The 15,656-nt window shown below is 36.4% G+C and overlaps 1 protein-coding gene across 5 annotated transcripts in view; it reads right to left on the reverse strand.

The window, feature by feature from the left end:
* TBC1D5 (TBC1 domain family member 5) overlaps positions 1-15,656 on the reverse strand; it is a 321,123-nt gene that overhangs the window by 131,718 nt on the left and 173,749 nt on the right. For all 5 annotated transcript variants that reach the window (XM_063325152.1, XM_063325151.1, XM_063325150.1 and 2 more), the window contains 3 exons: positions 13,347-13,414; positions 7,066-7,168; positions 832-920 (listed from right to left, as the gene is read on the reverse strand). In XM_063325152.1, coding sequence (XP_063181222.1) covers positions 832-920; positions 7,066-7,168; positions 13,347-13,414 — 260 coding nt within the window. The remainder of the gene's footprint in view (positions 1-831; positions 921-7,065; positions 7,169-13,346; positions 13,415-15,656) is intronic.

The raw sequence follows: 15,656 nt of genomic DNA on the forward strand, positions 1-15,656 counted from the left end.
GGGTGCTAACAGAGGTTATATTATCTAGTACACATAATTAAATTGGCTTTTATTCACTGCTGGACTTCAAAAGAGAGTGCAAAAAGACAAATGAAAAGAAATGACCTAAATATCACAAGTGATACAAGAAGGCAACTAGTTTCTTTTTTTTTAAAAAAAGCTTTACATATTGGGCAAGGAAAAGAGCATCTGAATTTGGTTGACAATCATGTGTGCTGTAATATTTTATACACGTGTATGATTATGTGTGTACACACACACGCAATTTGAGCAAAACGATCAATAGCTAGACTTAATGTTACTACCAAGTCAAAGGACAGTCAGATATTGCAGCTACAACATTGCAGGTGATGAAAGAAATATCAATCACAACAATTTGTTTACATTGATTTTTCTTCTCTTTTAAGATACGAGGAAAGAGAGTTGGTAACATGTCTGTTCTATGACTGCAGTTCTCTAATCTGCCTCCTCCCTGCATTGATAAAAACGAAACCATTTCTGGCAATAAGAATGAGGAAAAACAGTAGGTATGTAAGCTTTTTGATTAAGGTTTCCCTTTAGGTTTCCTGTCTTCCCTTTTTTTGCCAGCTAATATCTGCAAAGGGGCCAAAGTCTACACTTTTAATCCCCCTTTCAGAAGCTCTGGTAGGGAAGATGAAATAAGGACGTTCCCATAACAGCACAAGGATGCGACCATTTCTGATACCAATTTATCAATTATAAACAAAGAATTAAGGAACACATATTTATAAGTTATAGCCCAGCCAACTTCTTTTATTTTTTTTAAGAAGGCAGGTTTTTAATACTATACAAATAAAACACAATGCTTGCCTTGGTTGTGCAGCTTCACTGGCATGTGAAAAAGCTTGGTGGTCACAATGCAGGATAAAGACAATGGGAGCTAAAAGTTCGTGCATACCCTAAACATAAAAGAAAGCAAAAGTAGAGTAAGATTTTCCAGTCACATAATAGTTCATAAAACATAGCACCAGGCAGACAGCAATAATAGGTGCAGAATAACTAAAAGCAGGAACATTTACATTCTTAACAGAACGGTTTCATAATCAATGGCTTTTATCTTAAATTCTGATTAAATCCAAGTGTTTATTCTTCTATAATATACAGAAGCAAGTTATTCTCCCTTTTTCTAACACAACAGACAACAAATTGGCAATGGTAGTCAACCCTGCACCTGGCAGTTTACTCCAAGATCTATGTTCATAAATATGAATTTTATTTATGATAATTACAATCATGATCCACAGTACAAAGATCCGCAATAGGGACAAATTACAAAATTTAAAATTATTTCTTATTTGATAACGTTCCAAAACTAGCATAGCAGTAGCCTTTAGAAGAGACAAGGATAGCTATTTGGGAAATCAGAAAATGAAACTTACATTCCTATGGACATGAGAAATAAAATGGTGGGGTTTTTTACCTACCTTTTTTTTTTCCTGAAGTCATTATTTCAATATTAAAAATAAACTTATTATAACATAATGCATAGGAAACCTGGTACTGTTTCCTTACAAACTATTACTTATATGTGCAATCTATATTAAGATATAGAAAAAAAATACAGAAATATGCAGAATTGGAAGAGTAGTTGAGGACTTGTGCTGGCATTAGAAGCACGGCTGGGCCACGCACACCAGCCATCAGTGCTTTTACCCGGAGCTCACCAGGAACAAAACAGGAGTCTTGATTTGCCTTGATTTACCTGGGGCTTGTCAATTTGTTATCAGGAGGAGAAGCAACCGCTTCAGGACACAGTCAATCCAGCTGGCAAGCAGCAATGCACTGGCAGGTAAAACTACAGCCTACAGAATGAAACTTCAGCAGATGTTTGGCCCCTGTCCTCAGATTAGATCGGGGAAAAGGAGTATTTGGGGTAGCTGGGGAATTTGGTTATGTCAGGGGAGTTGGGCTCCCTGTGGTGGACTAGGACAGCAGGTAGCAACTACACAGCCTACAGGTTGGGATGGGGGTCAGCCATACAGAAGTGAGGGGCGCCCTTCAGTGATGGAAGAGATGTAGGATGAAAGGTTGAGACCTGTCTGGCTGCCTCTGGACACAGGGATCACTCCAAGGGGAGGCAACTCCTGACCTCCGCCCAAAACCAACAACTACAGCCAGGGCTTGGTGCCAGGCGCCCAGGCTACCCCTGCTGGGTCTCGCTCTGGGTGGAGTCCTTGCCCTGGTGCAGGAGGAAGAGTGTGCTGGCAGCAATGCTCCAGTTCAAAGGTGCAACTGCTTCACCACGTGCAGCCTCAGTCCCAACTCCAGGTGCCTGCTCTGGGCAGACAGGCACGCCAGGAAGACCAACTTGTCTATCCTGTTGGCAAAAAGAGCACTGGGGCTGGCCCATCAAGCTCACAGGCATTTCAGGTTGCTGCTGGGAGCCAAATCATGGGTCCCCAGAGAGAAGCTGTTCTACTCTTACGCTTGCATTTCCAAGCTAGGAAGCCTCTCCACTTTTCCAAGAGTCAAATGCTTGTGCAGCTCCCCTCTTGCTTTGCTGGTATATTACTTGATATTCTGTGTAGCATTTGAGGAGTATTCAATACCAGTAAGTTAGCTTATCAGCTTCATATGTTGCAAACAGATCCGTTAATTACCAAACCTCTTTAACTTTTATTGGAAATAATGGGGGTTTTCCTTAAGCGGTCCAAACTGAGCAGAGAGGTAGATGTGGAAGCCTTCTCTAGATGATCTATTTTGAGTGTACTCGGATGCATGTTAGTGAATCTTATCTGTTCGTAAGAGGAAATTCCAATATCTAGCCATATTGAAGAAAAAAAAAAAAAAGAGGTTTGAAAATTTGTCCGTATGCTATTAACTGAAATCCTAGGAAATTTTATTTTAATTTCTTCAGGACTGAGATAACTTATAGCCTCAAAAAGCTATAAGAGTTGCATCAATAGCAGTCAGTTGACTGGGCAAAACCAAAGACAACAAAACTACTGAAGTTTGGAGTTTTTCTTTCTTTTCCTATTTCTGAACCTTTAGGGACTACTTTGAAAGATGAAGGCTAAACAGAAACTCAATTAGGAAAAAAAAGAAAAAGATTAAACCCAATGTAGCCCCTTGATTTCAGGAGCTGATGTAAAATTCCCAACACAACACTATGGGTTAGATTTCAAATTAACAACTTTAGATTTCTGAAAGTCTTATGGTCATACCAAGAGGGAAATGAATAGGAGAGACAGGAAGATAGGTCCAGGATTAGACAATAAATACAAGCGGCAAAAATATTTAAATAAACTGTAGATCACTTGGGTAGTACTTTCATACATACTCACAGCCCTCAGTTAATTAACAGCTCCATGTCTAATCTTTTATTTGCCCTGATATACTAACAAGAAATAAGAGAAATGGAAATGCCAAAAACTTGACTATCTAATAAAACTACCACCTTAGCTGTAAACATGTAAGCTGAAGAAAAAGAAAGAGGACATAAAATAAGAATTAGTTATAAAAGATAAAAGCACATCATGCATTCTTCCAACATAATAATATATCAAATTTATAATAAAGTAGAATCATAATGTGGCTGCCCACATACAACAAAAACAAAACAAACAGATGATGAAATATCAGGATTTCAAAAAGATACCTCTGATCTTTCAGTTACAAGAGTACTTCAAATGTTTAGAGATTTTTAGTTTGGCAAGAAAAGCCACCAGTGTAATATGCATACACATATTTTTTCAATGCTGCAGTTTACTAAAACTCTTTAGTGTTAATAAATAAGTTGACAGTGCTCAGCTAATTTTATGACACTTCCCAGCTACAACAAAATATTGATTTCATAACACATTCTATGGTTTAGAAAGAAAACCAGAAACAGAGCATTTCTACAACGAAAAGTGAATCAATCCATTTCAAAATTATATTGACTTCTCTAAGGGCAATCAAATCATGAGCGAACAATAGTTAGCCTAGTGATTTACCTTAATTGTCACTATTTCTTTTCAGCGTAACTAGGACCAGAATTTTGGCACCACTCTTACAGAAGAATGCTAAGAGTAATTTTTACATATGCTTAAGTACAATATACTATTCTCTTTAGATTTTATATTTACAGCTGCTATTTAAAAATTCAATGATCCCAGTGAGGATTCTGTCTTTAAAATCTGTAATACAGCTTCGCAACATTCTACTCCATTTGACTAGGGACAGAAATATCTTTTTCCTCATCAAACAAAATGTTACTTCACGCTGGTCAAAACAGCACAAACCCTACTACAAAGACAAGTTTCATGCATATATGCATATTAAAAAAAACATTATTGATTGCTTCTTGTAAGACTATATGCTGATGCTATGTAATAGTTTCAATAAAACGTTGTAAACTTCAGATAGACTTTATTTACATTTATGAGGATGCAAATTATCAAAGAAATAGGAACTTTTCCCAAATATTTTGAAAGAGCAACATCAGGTTCTGTACCGATGTTGACAGACGGAAGTGTAAGTTTTCATTTATTGGCCAAGAATTATAATAGTCATGGCAAATGTACCTCTTGTATGCGGTCCTACAAATGAGACAGGAATTCTCAGAGAGAACAAGAAGACCGGTCCCATGATGGATACTGAATATGAAGACAAACACCTTCATTTGGGCTTTGTGTTCAGGTCACCGTGGAGAGAGCAGCTTGGAGGTGATCTGATATTGATGAATTAATGGTAGTCTTCATTATTTTCAAGAACATACACTAGGCTTTGATGTAGTGGAAATTATTATGGCAAGTGGGGCTTGAGTCAGTGGTAAAAACAGAACCAATAAAAAAAGTAGGACAGGAAGGTTGACTGCAACATAGGTATTTGCTAAAAGAGAGGAAAAAAAGATATCCTGTTGCCACTACAAACTTTACTTCCTATCAGCTAATTCAGAGAAGGGTATTGATAGGTATGGAAGAAATGTTATCTAAAAAGAGAGTGACATGGAGACAAAAAAAAGCAGGATTGTTACTAATGAGCTAACAGGAACATTTATGTAAAAAAAAACCCAAACAAACCCACCATTTTGAAATGAGGTAAGAAAAAAGAAAAGCTCCTAATAAAAGTGACACATGTCCCCAAAAGGGAGAAAACCCACAATCATTTGCTGTTTTGTGGAGTTGGCATGGCACCACGAGGCTTGAGCGAGGCACTGAACACGCTTCAGAGAGGTTAAATCAACAGTTCTTCAAGATGCAATCTTTTTTCCTGTTTTCTGCACTTCACCTCTCCTTTTAGTCCTGTGGCAATCCCATCCTGAAATTACTGCACTACTGATGCAACACCAGTTGAAAACAGAGGTAAAGAAGTTTTCTTTGTCAACAGCCTGTAGGCTCGCAAAATTGAACCTGTTCTTTTATCTGCCTATGTTCATTTAGCCCACCAAGCAGTCTTTATTAAAGCTGAGGCATCAGGCAGTCAAAGTTCATTAATACCATTTATATAATCTCTGCAGTTTCAATTAACTCAGCAAGACATTCTACTACATGATAACAGTCTCATTAATTCAATAAAATCCCATAACTATTAACAATATGGTCTATGTTAAACGGGGTGTCACCTAGTAGAAAATAATAGCTTTAACAGCTTGTGATGAAACTCAGGGCTTTTTTTTTTTTTTTAAATTTGATCTGGCTAAATATTCCATCCTTATGTAGAAAGGTATTATTTCGTGGTAAGGAATCAAGAGGATTTTAAATATGAGCAGAGGGTAATTAAGTCCTTTTAAGTCATATCAAAGAGTAAAATAATACTTCTTGTTCAATAAATGATAGGCTAAATTAGCTGGAATGTGTTCTTCCATTTTCCCATCATCAGTACTCTGGCCTATATTCACTAGAAATGGGAGGCTGAATACTGCTGAAGTATTTTCTTTAGCAGTGCCCTTTAAAATACACCTCACAAATCTCATTTTTTCTTTTAATCATGCAAGAATATTCCTTTTTCACGGTCTGTCAAACATGAGAAATAACCAGCTGATGGAGATTTGATACGTTTGATAACTATATATTTGATTTTTTATGTAATCTGTAAGACAGTTCTTCAGAAGTAACTGCTTCTTCGACTCGTATGTGTTCTTTTCACAGAACACCACTAATTTCCTGGTTTGACGACAGGGTGGTCACAGACCATGCCTGAAACATAGAGTGTCTTTTAAAAATCTTCACGTTTACTGAACCTCTGTATTTTTGTCATGAATTTTTTTGTGCCTATGTGAAATTTGCTGCTCTACAGCTTATCCTTTGTCCACGCACACCGTGTCCCTCAGTCTGTCAGTCCCTACTCACCCTACAGTTAATAGTCTGGAGAAACAAATACAAATATACTTATGTCGATAACTCTGTGTATTGGTCTTGCTACATTAATTTCGTGTCAAGCTTATACTCACTTTGAAACGTTCAAAACACAGGTTAAATTAATTGAGCCTGCATCCCATATGGATGCATAGCTTTAAGGCTTTCTACCATTTTATCAAAAATGGTTTGAGCAGGCTCTCCTTCAGGTAACACTGTAAAAGTGGTATTTGTAGCACCCTTCTCCTTCAGTCAAGAGGCACTTGTCAGCTGCATTGTATTTGGATGCTACAAGGTTAGATAAAGGATCCATTTGCTAGTGTACCACATGGCTTCAGTACTTTGAGGAAGAACTTAGAATATTACATAAAACTTAAAATACTAAGTTTGCCTAAATTTCAGAATTCACTATTTATGTTCTTTGTCTATTCAGTACCATCTTTAATCCTGCTGCATACTTTCTTTTCTTTCTTCACTTAAGCACGGAAAACCTTTCTTTTTCTTTCTTAAACACTGAAGATGTTTATTAAGAAATTTGAAGCTAGACAACTTAGCAACCTTAAAGAAAACAATTTGAGGGACTGCCTTATGAGGAAAAAGCATATGTTATTCAATGAGCTTACTTTTCTTACTATCCAGCTGACAAGCAGCTCTTTGATTACTTTAGCATTATGATACAACTTTGGATACAACAGAACTACATTATTGTCAAACCATATAGAAGATGTTGAGTCAATGAATGCCACCTGTACAGTATTTTCATTACCTGTTTATAAAGCAACTGCTCATTTTCTCTGGCGTAGCAGAACAGAACATCTGTAAGAATCTTCCTCACATTCTCTTGCTGAAAATACTGCATTTCAGGAAAGCTGAAAATGAAGAAATACAGCGAAAGTAAGCAATATAGCACGTAAAATCTCAGTTGCTGGTTTTCTATAAATGGTTTTAGGTAAGACAGCACCTCCCTTGCCTGCTTTCACACTGCTCCATGAATTGTGGGTGCTGCTAGATTAAGAATACTTCTAAAGACTTGTTATATTTGTTTTGCAATCAAAATTCTGAACAACGTTCTTTAATATACATCAGTCTCTTACATAGATATGATGATATCACCAGTTATATTTAAATAAGCAATCCATTTAAACATTATTTAACATTATCCAAATAAAATGATTTACCATATGACTATGTGTCCAACTGCCTAAAGGATCAAGTTCCTTTCCTCCTCCACATCATAAAAACAAGTTGAGTTGAAGTAGAATGAAAGGAGACAGAGCGAGAGGCAATGACTGAAGCAAAGACCGACCCCCTCCTTCCTGCACACAGACTCTGTCAAACCTAGCAGCCCAGAAGACTGTTCTGGTCCAGCTGGCACAGCATCCCAGTAATAACTCCAAGACTGTGCTCCAATGATTGTCAGTCCTTCACCAACAAATCCAAAACTTTCTAGGAACACTTAGAAAAGGAACATGATCAAAAACACCAAGCAGACACTTCTTCTCCCCTAAAAAAGCCAAGTCAGTTAAAACTAAAACTGTTGCAAACAGTTATCCATTGATTAATTTGATTCAGGTACTGGAAAAATAAGCACCGAAGATCAAATCTCCACAGATAAAAAACGCACTTTATATGACATGCTCCCATTTTTTTTAATCTGTGTTAGGTTGGCAACTGTAACTGGATCATCAGTCTGCCCTGAGGTTTCACGAACAGTGCTCAGCCCTGCTCTTCATCTTTCTCAAGACGAAAGTCGGGCAAAGGAAGAGTACAAGACCTACAATATGTTAAAGAAGTTTGTAAAATCTCCATTTCTAAACAGAAGTAAAATGGAAGAAAGAAGAGTATGTCAGAAGAAGCATACACACAAGGGTTCAATATTTCATGAACACTTGAAAAATTATTAGCATTTTAATGACAAGATTATTAAAATATCTCACAACCCACACAAAAACCAGTATCCTGATTTTCTTGAGCTTTAAGCAAGCTCCAATATATCTTACTAGCGTCTTTTGTGATGCAACATAATGAGGCATTTCACCGCCTTTAGTAGCTGTCTCAAATAAACTCTAAAATTATTAAAACATTTGATACTCTGGCAGGGCAAATATGCTGTAAGTGAAATAGAATGAAGTGGAACTAGTGGGAGAATAAAGGAAGAAAGCTACTGGGAAAATCCAGTTATCTGCAAAAATGTAAATATTTAAAATCCGTAACTACTCTGAAGCAACTCTCACCTCTGCATCTTGCTCCTTGACTGCTGGAAGTAGGAAATAGAGTGGTTATGCAGGACATACTTTAATGAGTAAGTGCACAAACAGAAGTGTTTTCATGCTTACTGAAGAAGTAATTAGATGGCAAAAAATGTTTCATAAAGCAACCACCCCAAACCACATCTAGCTATATGGAGCAATAACAAATAAAACCAAAAAATCTGGAAAGGCAGAATGCTAAAAAGAAAGGAAAAGGTAAACTTGGACAAAGAAAACCAGAAGAATACTTAAAAAGACAACAACGGTAGACCTCAGGCTAGATTGCTGAAATTAAGGCTACAGTATTGTCAGCTTTAAAATGAAATCACATGGATTGCAGATAAGTTTTCTTCCAGGAAATTTTGGTTTTCCTGCTTCCCAAGTCTAAGCTACAATGCTAAACTTCAGACCAGTTATATTAAGGCTGTTGCAAAGCATCTCAGACGTGATGACAGGTAAGCACAGAAACATAACTAATTAAGGCTAGAAAGGTGCTTTGCAATCCTTGGATGAAGGACCTGGATCAAGAGCCAAGGCAGAGAAGACACCGTGGCTTGAAGGCAGCAATGCTGAAGTCCTGAGAAAGGCATCGGGATGAGGGGTGTAACGTTTTCCTGGCACCTGGTGGGGGTAATGGTAGACCAACATTTGGAAACTTGTATGCACTTGTACTAATCATATTACTGTAAAGGAAGGACACAGCTGAGACCAAAAGTGCATTACAGCAGATGGCAATCGACATAATTTAGGGGTTTGAAGAGATTATTTCTGAAGGACTGTTATTCAGGCCTGCCCTATGAAGTTTAGGAAGAGAAGACTAACAAAGAAAACTCAAAAATACACAGAGATATCTGTGAGGATCTAGTAATACCAGAGATTGTGACAGAGAGGATAATAATGAACTCAGGAATAAGCTGGTTGAAGTATTAATTATAGCAAATGTAAATACAAGAGATCATGAGGGAACTATCAGTTCAGAATGGATTTTTATGGAAAATGTCATTTTATGATTAAAGCACTGTTTTAGAAATACAGTATCCTCAAATCAGGCAAGGTAAGAACACTTTCCATGAACACTAGAATATTACATTTAATGACATTTCTGAGAAAGACTGCATAAGGACGTGGGAATTTTGCTAGACGGTTTTACTGCTACAATTAAACAACGGCACATTCAAGCCCCCGCTTTCTGAAAGAGAAGACCAGCGCGAGTTAGTTACCATTTTTTAAAATGTTCCTTTAGCCCATTTAGGGGCTCCTACGCCAGAGACAGCCAGACTTTGACACAGAAGAAACTTAGGCTGGCAACCAAATAAAAGGATGCACAAGTACTTTATGAAGCCCATTAGGTGTCAGACAGAAATGAGACTCTTAGCTACAGCCACAGAATGACCATCTTTTCTTTCATGAACAGATTCCATCCCCTGACATTCCCCAACTCCGTTACTCAGTTGGAATGGAGGGAGCTACTAAACCAGAGAAAATGGAAGATGTTCTTGCAACTGCAATGGTTTGGTAAAGAATAATAATAACTGCCCCTCTGTTGCTCACTTTTTTCTTTAAAAGGAATAAATTGGTATATAAAGGTAGCCCTCCCTTCCAGCAGCCCCTCCTCTTACACAGAAACTAGATTTTCTCTCCTGTGTTCATACTCAATGGATTACTGTTTCTTCCCATCTCTTCTATACAGTTAGGAAGGACGTAGCTGCCTAATGGCTTCTCCACTACCTTTTGTGTGGGTGGGTTTTCTTTTTTTTTGTTATTTGGGAGATAGAGAGTTGAAACAGCGCACCCATCACTGCTCATCTTCATAAAGCTTCCATTGTCCTAAACTGTGATTGTTACTCCTGAAGCAGAAACTAGGTAGACCAATATATAAAAATACTACTACAAAAGAAAAGAAATCCAGTCAATTAGCCTACTGTGAATGCCCCCTAAGCATTTTGTTTTCTTAAAATATTGGAGAGAGCAAGTGGAGAGAGGTAAATAAATCTAGACGTTTACAATCCTAGATGTACAAGGTGATGCCAGCAAGTAGACTGGTATTTCGATTTGACTGGTAGCTAGATGCTCTTGCATCTGCCAATCTGCTAATTTCCATTTCTGCAGAATATTTTTTTAAATTCTTCTTTATCACTTACCTTCTTAATCATCACAAAATAAATCACCATTGTTCCTTGGTACATCTTTTGAATGACAGTAATTAATCATTGCACTCTTAAGTCTGTTATGAGTTACTACGGTGCTAGTTCATACACACCTTCCTTTCTTAGTAGAATAATAGAATGCAGAATTATAGTCATAACTTGGTTGGTACTGCTATCTACATCTAAAGTAAGGCTTTTACTTGCATTACAGTAAACTTCCCTTGCCCTCCTTCCCAACCTCATTTTTTGAAGCTTCTCACTTGAGATAGATGGTGTTTGGTTCCAGCTCAAAAGTACACATTTCTAGACAGCTGAAGGAAAATCCATTCTGAACGTCTCAAATACCATAAAAAAATAAGTCAGGTCATTAATTAGAAATGTTGATCACTGATGAGTGAGGACTAATTTAACAAAATCCTTACCTACTTCCCTTGTAAATATTTGAAGTTCTTATTATGCAATAGGCAAAAAATTATATTTAGACATTATGGCTTGGATTACTCTTAGCTGACTTTAGGTGACTACAGTTTAGTTAGGTACAGGTGAGCTAGAAGCATTTTATAATTACTGAAGAAAAACATATTTCTCTACAGTGTGATTCATCAGACGTATACTAGACATTTACTTTAGGAAGAGATGATTTTTGTCCTAGAATTCTTCAGGTACATAGACTGTAAAGGACGAGTAGCCTAGTTGTGAACACCTATGCTTTACAAATCCAACCATTAGGTGAGGTAAGGATTCACAAAATGCATATGAACACACACACATGAACAAACTTTATCACAGCTCTCTTTAGGTAACAGAACTCTGAAATTTAAAACAATTTAAACCAATACCAATTTTAAAAGCGTATTTCTACCCACTTTCCCATCTATTGTTACTACACTTCAGAGAATTCTAATAAAAACATTACAGAGTAAATTTTTTACTGCTTTGATAGATGGGACTCTGGTTTGCTATATTCTGTGTCCTATTAGCATCATTATTTACTTGATGGTTGGATTTACTGGATGATGGAGTACTGAACTCGATGACAAAGAATATGAACATATTTATTAAATAAGAAACAGAAGCTAGAAGGTAATGGTTACGGTAAATGAATACAATACTCGATTATTTTAACCTTTAATAAAAAGCATTGTAAGTTAATGACAAATCTTTAAATTCTAAGTCCAGGAATTCACGTAAGGAATGGAAATGAAAAGGACAACATTAAAGAGAGGGTACTTGCATCCCAAAGCCAAGGAATGTAGAACTTACTGCTTCTTACACTTAATTATAGTTTACAATCGGATACATATGTATACACAAAAAGCACACTATGTTTTTTCATTAGGCAAACAACAAGTGTATATATAAATGCATGTAGTTTATCAAATAAATTCATGTCACTTTGATAAATTTTACTCCTTCATTGTTTGACTTATTTTGATATTGATGACACGTAATGTATGCTGCTGTTGTTTCAAGTAGACATTATTTTGTACAAATACAAAAATGGAAATTTCTTTAGTCACTACTACTGATATTAGTGAATATTACTCACTTGGCCATTTGCCAGAGTGAGAGCCTGGACTTTGTCTGTGTATATATTTAAATAACAATCTTACATCCAACATAGCCTCCATATAACTTTTCACTCTCCAATTATAGTTTAGATACGTATATATTTTAATCTCAGAACATCCTGAACTGTTTCCTTTAACAAACAAAAAATACCATCTGTGAGAATGCACATGAAAGCATTTTCAGATTTTAATTATACATCTCATGGCAAAACGTGTTCAAGAATGGATCTAGGGACGGACATATAAAATATTCCAAAACCAGAGAGCAATGATTTCTTCTGCATGACTTTGTTTCTGTAAATGAAAATGTGTGAGCTTGGGATTTGTAAAATCTATGACTCTCACAACTTTTTTCAAGTTATAAGGAAAATATTTGCAATACAGTAGAATTTCACACGGTAGCAAACCAGTAATTGAATTTAATTAGATTTACACATCAGTCAATGCTTCCACTCTGAAATGTTTTCAGGAACTGAGTGTTCTAACTCAAACAGGTTCCTAAGCAGCAGTGACCTAAGGGCCAAGCAGATGAAAACATAATCACAGTAATATTAGGGCAAATTGTAAGAGGCAGATGTGACAAATAACACTAGAAAAGTGATAAAAATAGAAATGCTTAACTTCTCTAGATGAGTGACATTTCCCTTACTAATTACAAACTGCTTTTTTATTATCGATTGAATAAGTGTTAAGAATTAAAGAAAATCATCTGTTCAATCTTTTATTACAATCATAATTTAGTTACAAGACCTTTCAGTTTCTCCTGCCTTCTCTTTGCTTCATACGGAAAACTCTACTTTAAATTTCGCATAGTAATACGTTTCCTAATATCCTAATTTAGAAGAGCTTTTCTTCAATGATACCAATAAATCTCCAGGGTTTAATGTTTAACTCGATTTTCTCGTTTTTCACTCCAAGAAAGATGTATTTTTATACATTTAATGTATGTTTCTACACATTCATGTTCAACAATCCTGACGTTTACACTAACCGAAGTCAAGAAAACACAATATAATGTATACCACATAAAAAAGCAGAATCTAAGTTTATATACAGAAATTTCTTTAAAGATCTACATACGTTCTTGTCACATCTTGTTCAATCATTGCTCGAAGCTCTTTATCCTGGAAAAATTTATTCCAAAGACTCTGAAATAAGGAAAAATAATTGTATGAAACAGAGACTTCTACTAATACCTAAGGCTTATATACTACATCTGCAAAGTACCGTACAAATATTAACTAATTAATCCTCAACATTCCCAGTAGATAGGTATATCAATATTTTATGGGTGAAAAAGAATGTTGGTGACCAGCCTAACGTATCAGAGAAAGTCAGTTCAGATCAGAGATGAAAACATTGAAATGCCTGGATCCACTCCCTTTGCTCACTGGATGGCTGCAGGTCTGTGGGTTACTTGTAAGGGGTCTATGAAGAATATTTAGGAAGGCAGAGTAATGTCAAACTTAACAGAACTAGCAGCTCAACTGAAAAAAAAAAATCAGTAGTTCACTCCCAGAAAAAAAGGTCTGTATCACCGTACCGTACGTTTCTCCTATGAATCTACAGACTCTAATTGGAAGCTGCTATAATTTCCATACTAAGAAATTGTTTGGAAGTAAGCTAGTTTGACTTAGTGGAGGCAAAATCAAATAAGGAATGTGTGTCGATCAAATAGCTATTATGAAAGTGCAGATCAAGACTGGCCATTCTAAAAAAGTTTTAAGAGGGAGAACCAGGATATTTAAAGCTCGCTGTCAACAGAAAAAAATATTAAATAAAAGAGTTTGAAGTAGGTTTAGTTTCTTCTATATCTGTGCTTATGACCATTTCCACTCTCTTGCTTTGGTTTCCATGCCTTGTTTACCAAGAGTTTGCAAAAGCTAACCTGAAAGAAGTCAGCAAATGTTGTTTGTATGCTCCAGAAAAAGTATTGTAAAGCCTATTCTTTATTGTAAAGGGATGGTAGCTTGCCATATTGATCAAAATACAGAAGGAACAAAATCTATAGCAGTCTTTTCATGCAGCTAAGTTTTCAGATAGTGGCAGCACCAGTGAATGAAATACCATACAAAGAGAGGGGCTGCAATACTTCCAGAATTTCTTGCTCCCCTGTAAACAATTCACTGCCATGGTGGCTTATGCTCCACAGAAAGAAAAGAGAAAGCAAATGAATGTTATCTAGCAGAAGGAAGGTAAAATAACAAAAAAAATCTGATGTTAGCCTCTATACTTGGGTTACAAACTATGAAAAAAGAACACCCCAACTTTAAAAGTATTTATATGCTTGACAACGTCTTATGTAAAACTAGTATCTTTTTAACTTGCAGCTCCTTTCATGCAGCTAGATCACATTTTGAAACTCCCCTGCCCCTGCTCCCTCCCTGGTCCGTCAGAGCAAAGGACAAAGGAAACAGAATCTGCATCGTAAAAAGGAACCAAGACCCAGGACACTGAAAGGGTAAAACATTAAGTCACTGCAGAGGCTCAGAGGCACTTCGCTCTTCATCCCTACACCTGGTTTGGCCCATGGCTTTGTTTTATAGATTAATTCCCTGCCACATACTCTGACATCTTAACCGTTGTCTTCTATCTCCTAAAGACATCACAGGCAGGAAGAAGGTTGTGCCACTGTGTATAATCACAAATTACAGCAGAAGCACTTTAAATCTTTGACATTTGACACAACAACTTTCTTCCCAGCTGGATGCAAGAATGGTTTGATGGCACGCATAGTCATGCTGGCTGCAGAGCCATCAATGTGCCTATGATCAATACTTCCATGTTTCCACAACCAAACCTATCTCTCCATCCACATTAAATATGAAGCAGAGTACCGCTCTAAATACAGACAAAATACAGGCTACCATTTTTGTGAACAAAACGGAAACCCAAGCAGTACCACCAAAGATAGCTGTGACAGTCTTTCCAGGTGTAAATCTCTCAAATGCAGCCAAACAAATTATTTTCATTGTATTAAGTTATTCTGAAAATGTGATAAAAAAGATTTTTCATAAACGGTAACATAATTAACAAAGATGACACATGCTATAAAATACCTAAGGGCTTTTAAGGTACAATAATATGCAGTGTAACAAAAAAAAAAAAGCAGCCTAAAATTAAGCTCCCAAATCTACATGTAAATCCTCATCAAAGTGTCATGACTTCAAGAATACCAAGCTACTGGGAGGTCCCATTAATTTCAGTGAGAGCTGGATGCTCTGTGCTTAATGGCAGTCAGGCCAAATACTTTTACCACATTTTCAGTATTTCTTTAAAATCTGGATCTGTCATTTTGCAGCTGGCTGCTTTCTGATTAGAAAAGAAACTTTTGTTTCTTTTAACTGTATAAAGAAAAAAGAATTAAAAACCTTGGAAGAAATGTATATC

Source organism: Chroicocephalus ridibundus, chromosome 2 (assembly GCF_963924245.1).
Source record: "Chroicocephalus ridibundus chromosome 2, bChrRid1.1, whole genome shotgun sequence".
Taxonomy (NCBI): domain Eukaryota; kingdom Metazoa; phylum Chordata; class Aves; order Charadriiformes; family Laridae; genus Chroicocephalus; species Chroicocephalus ridibundus.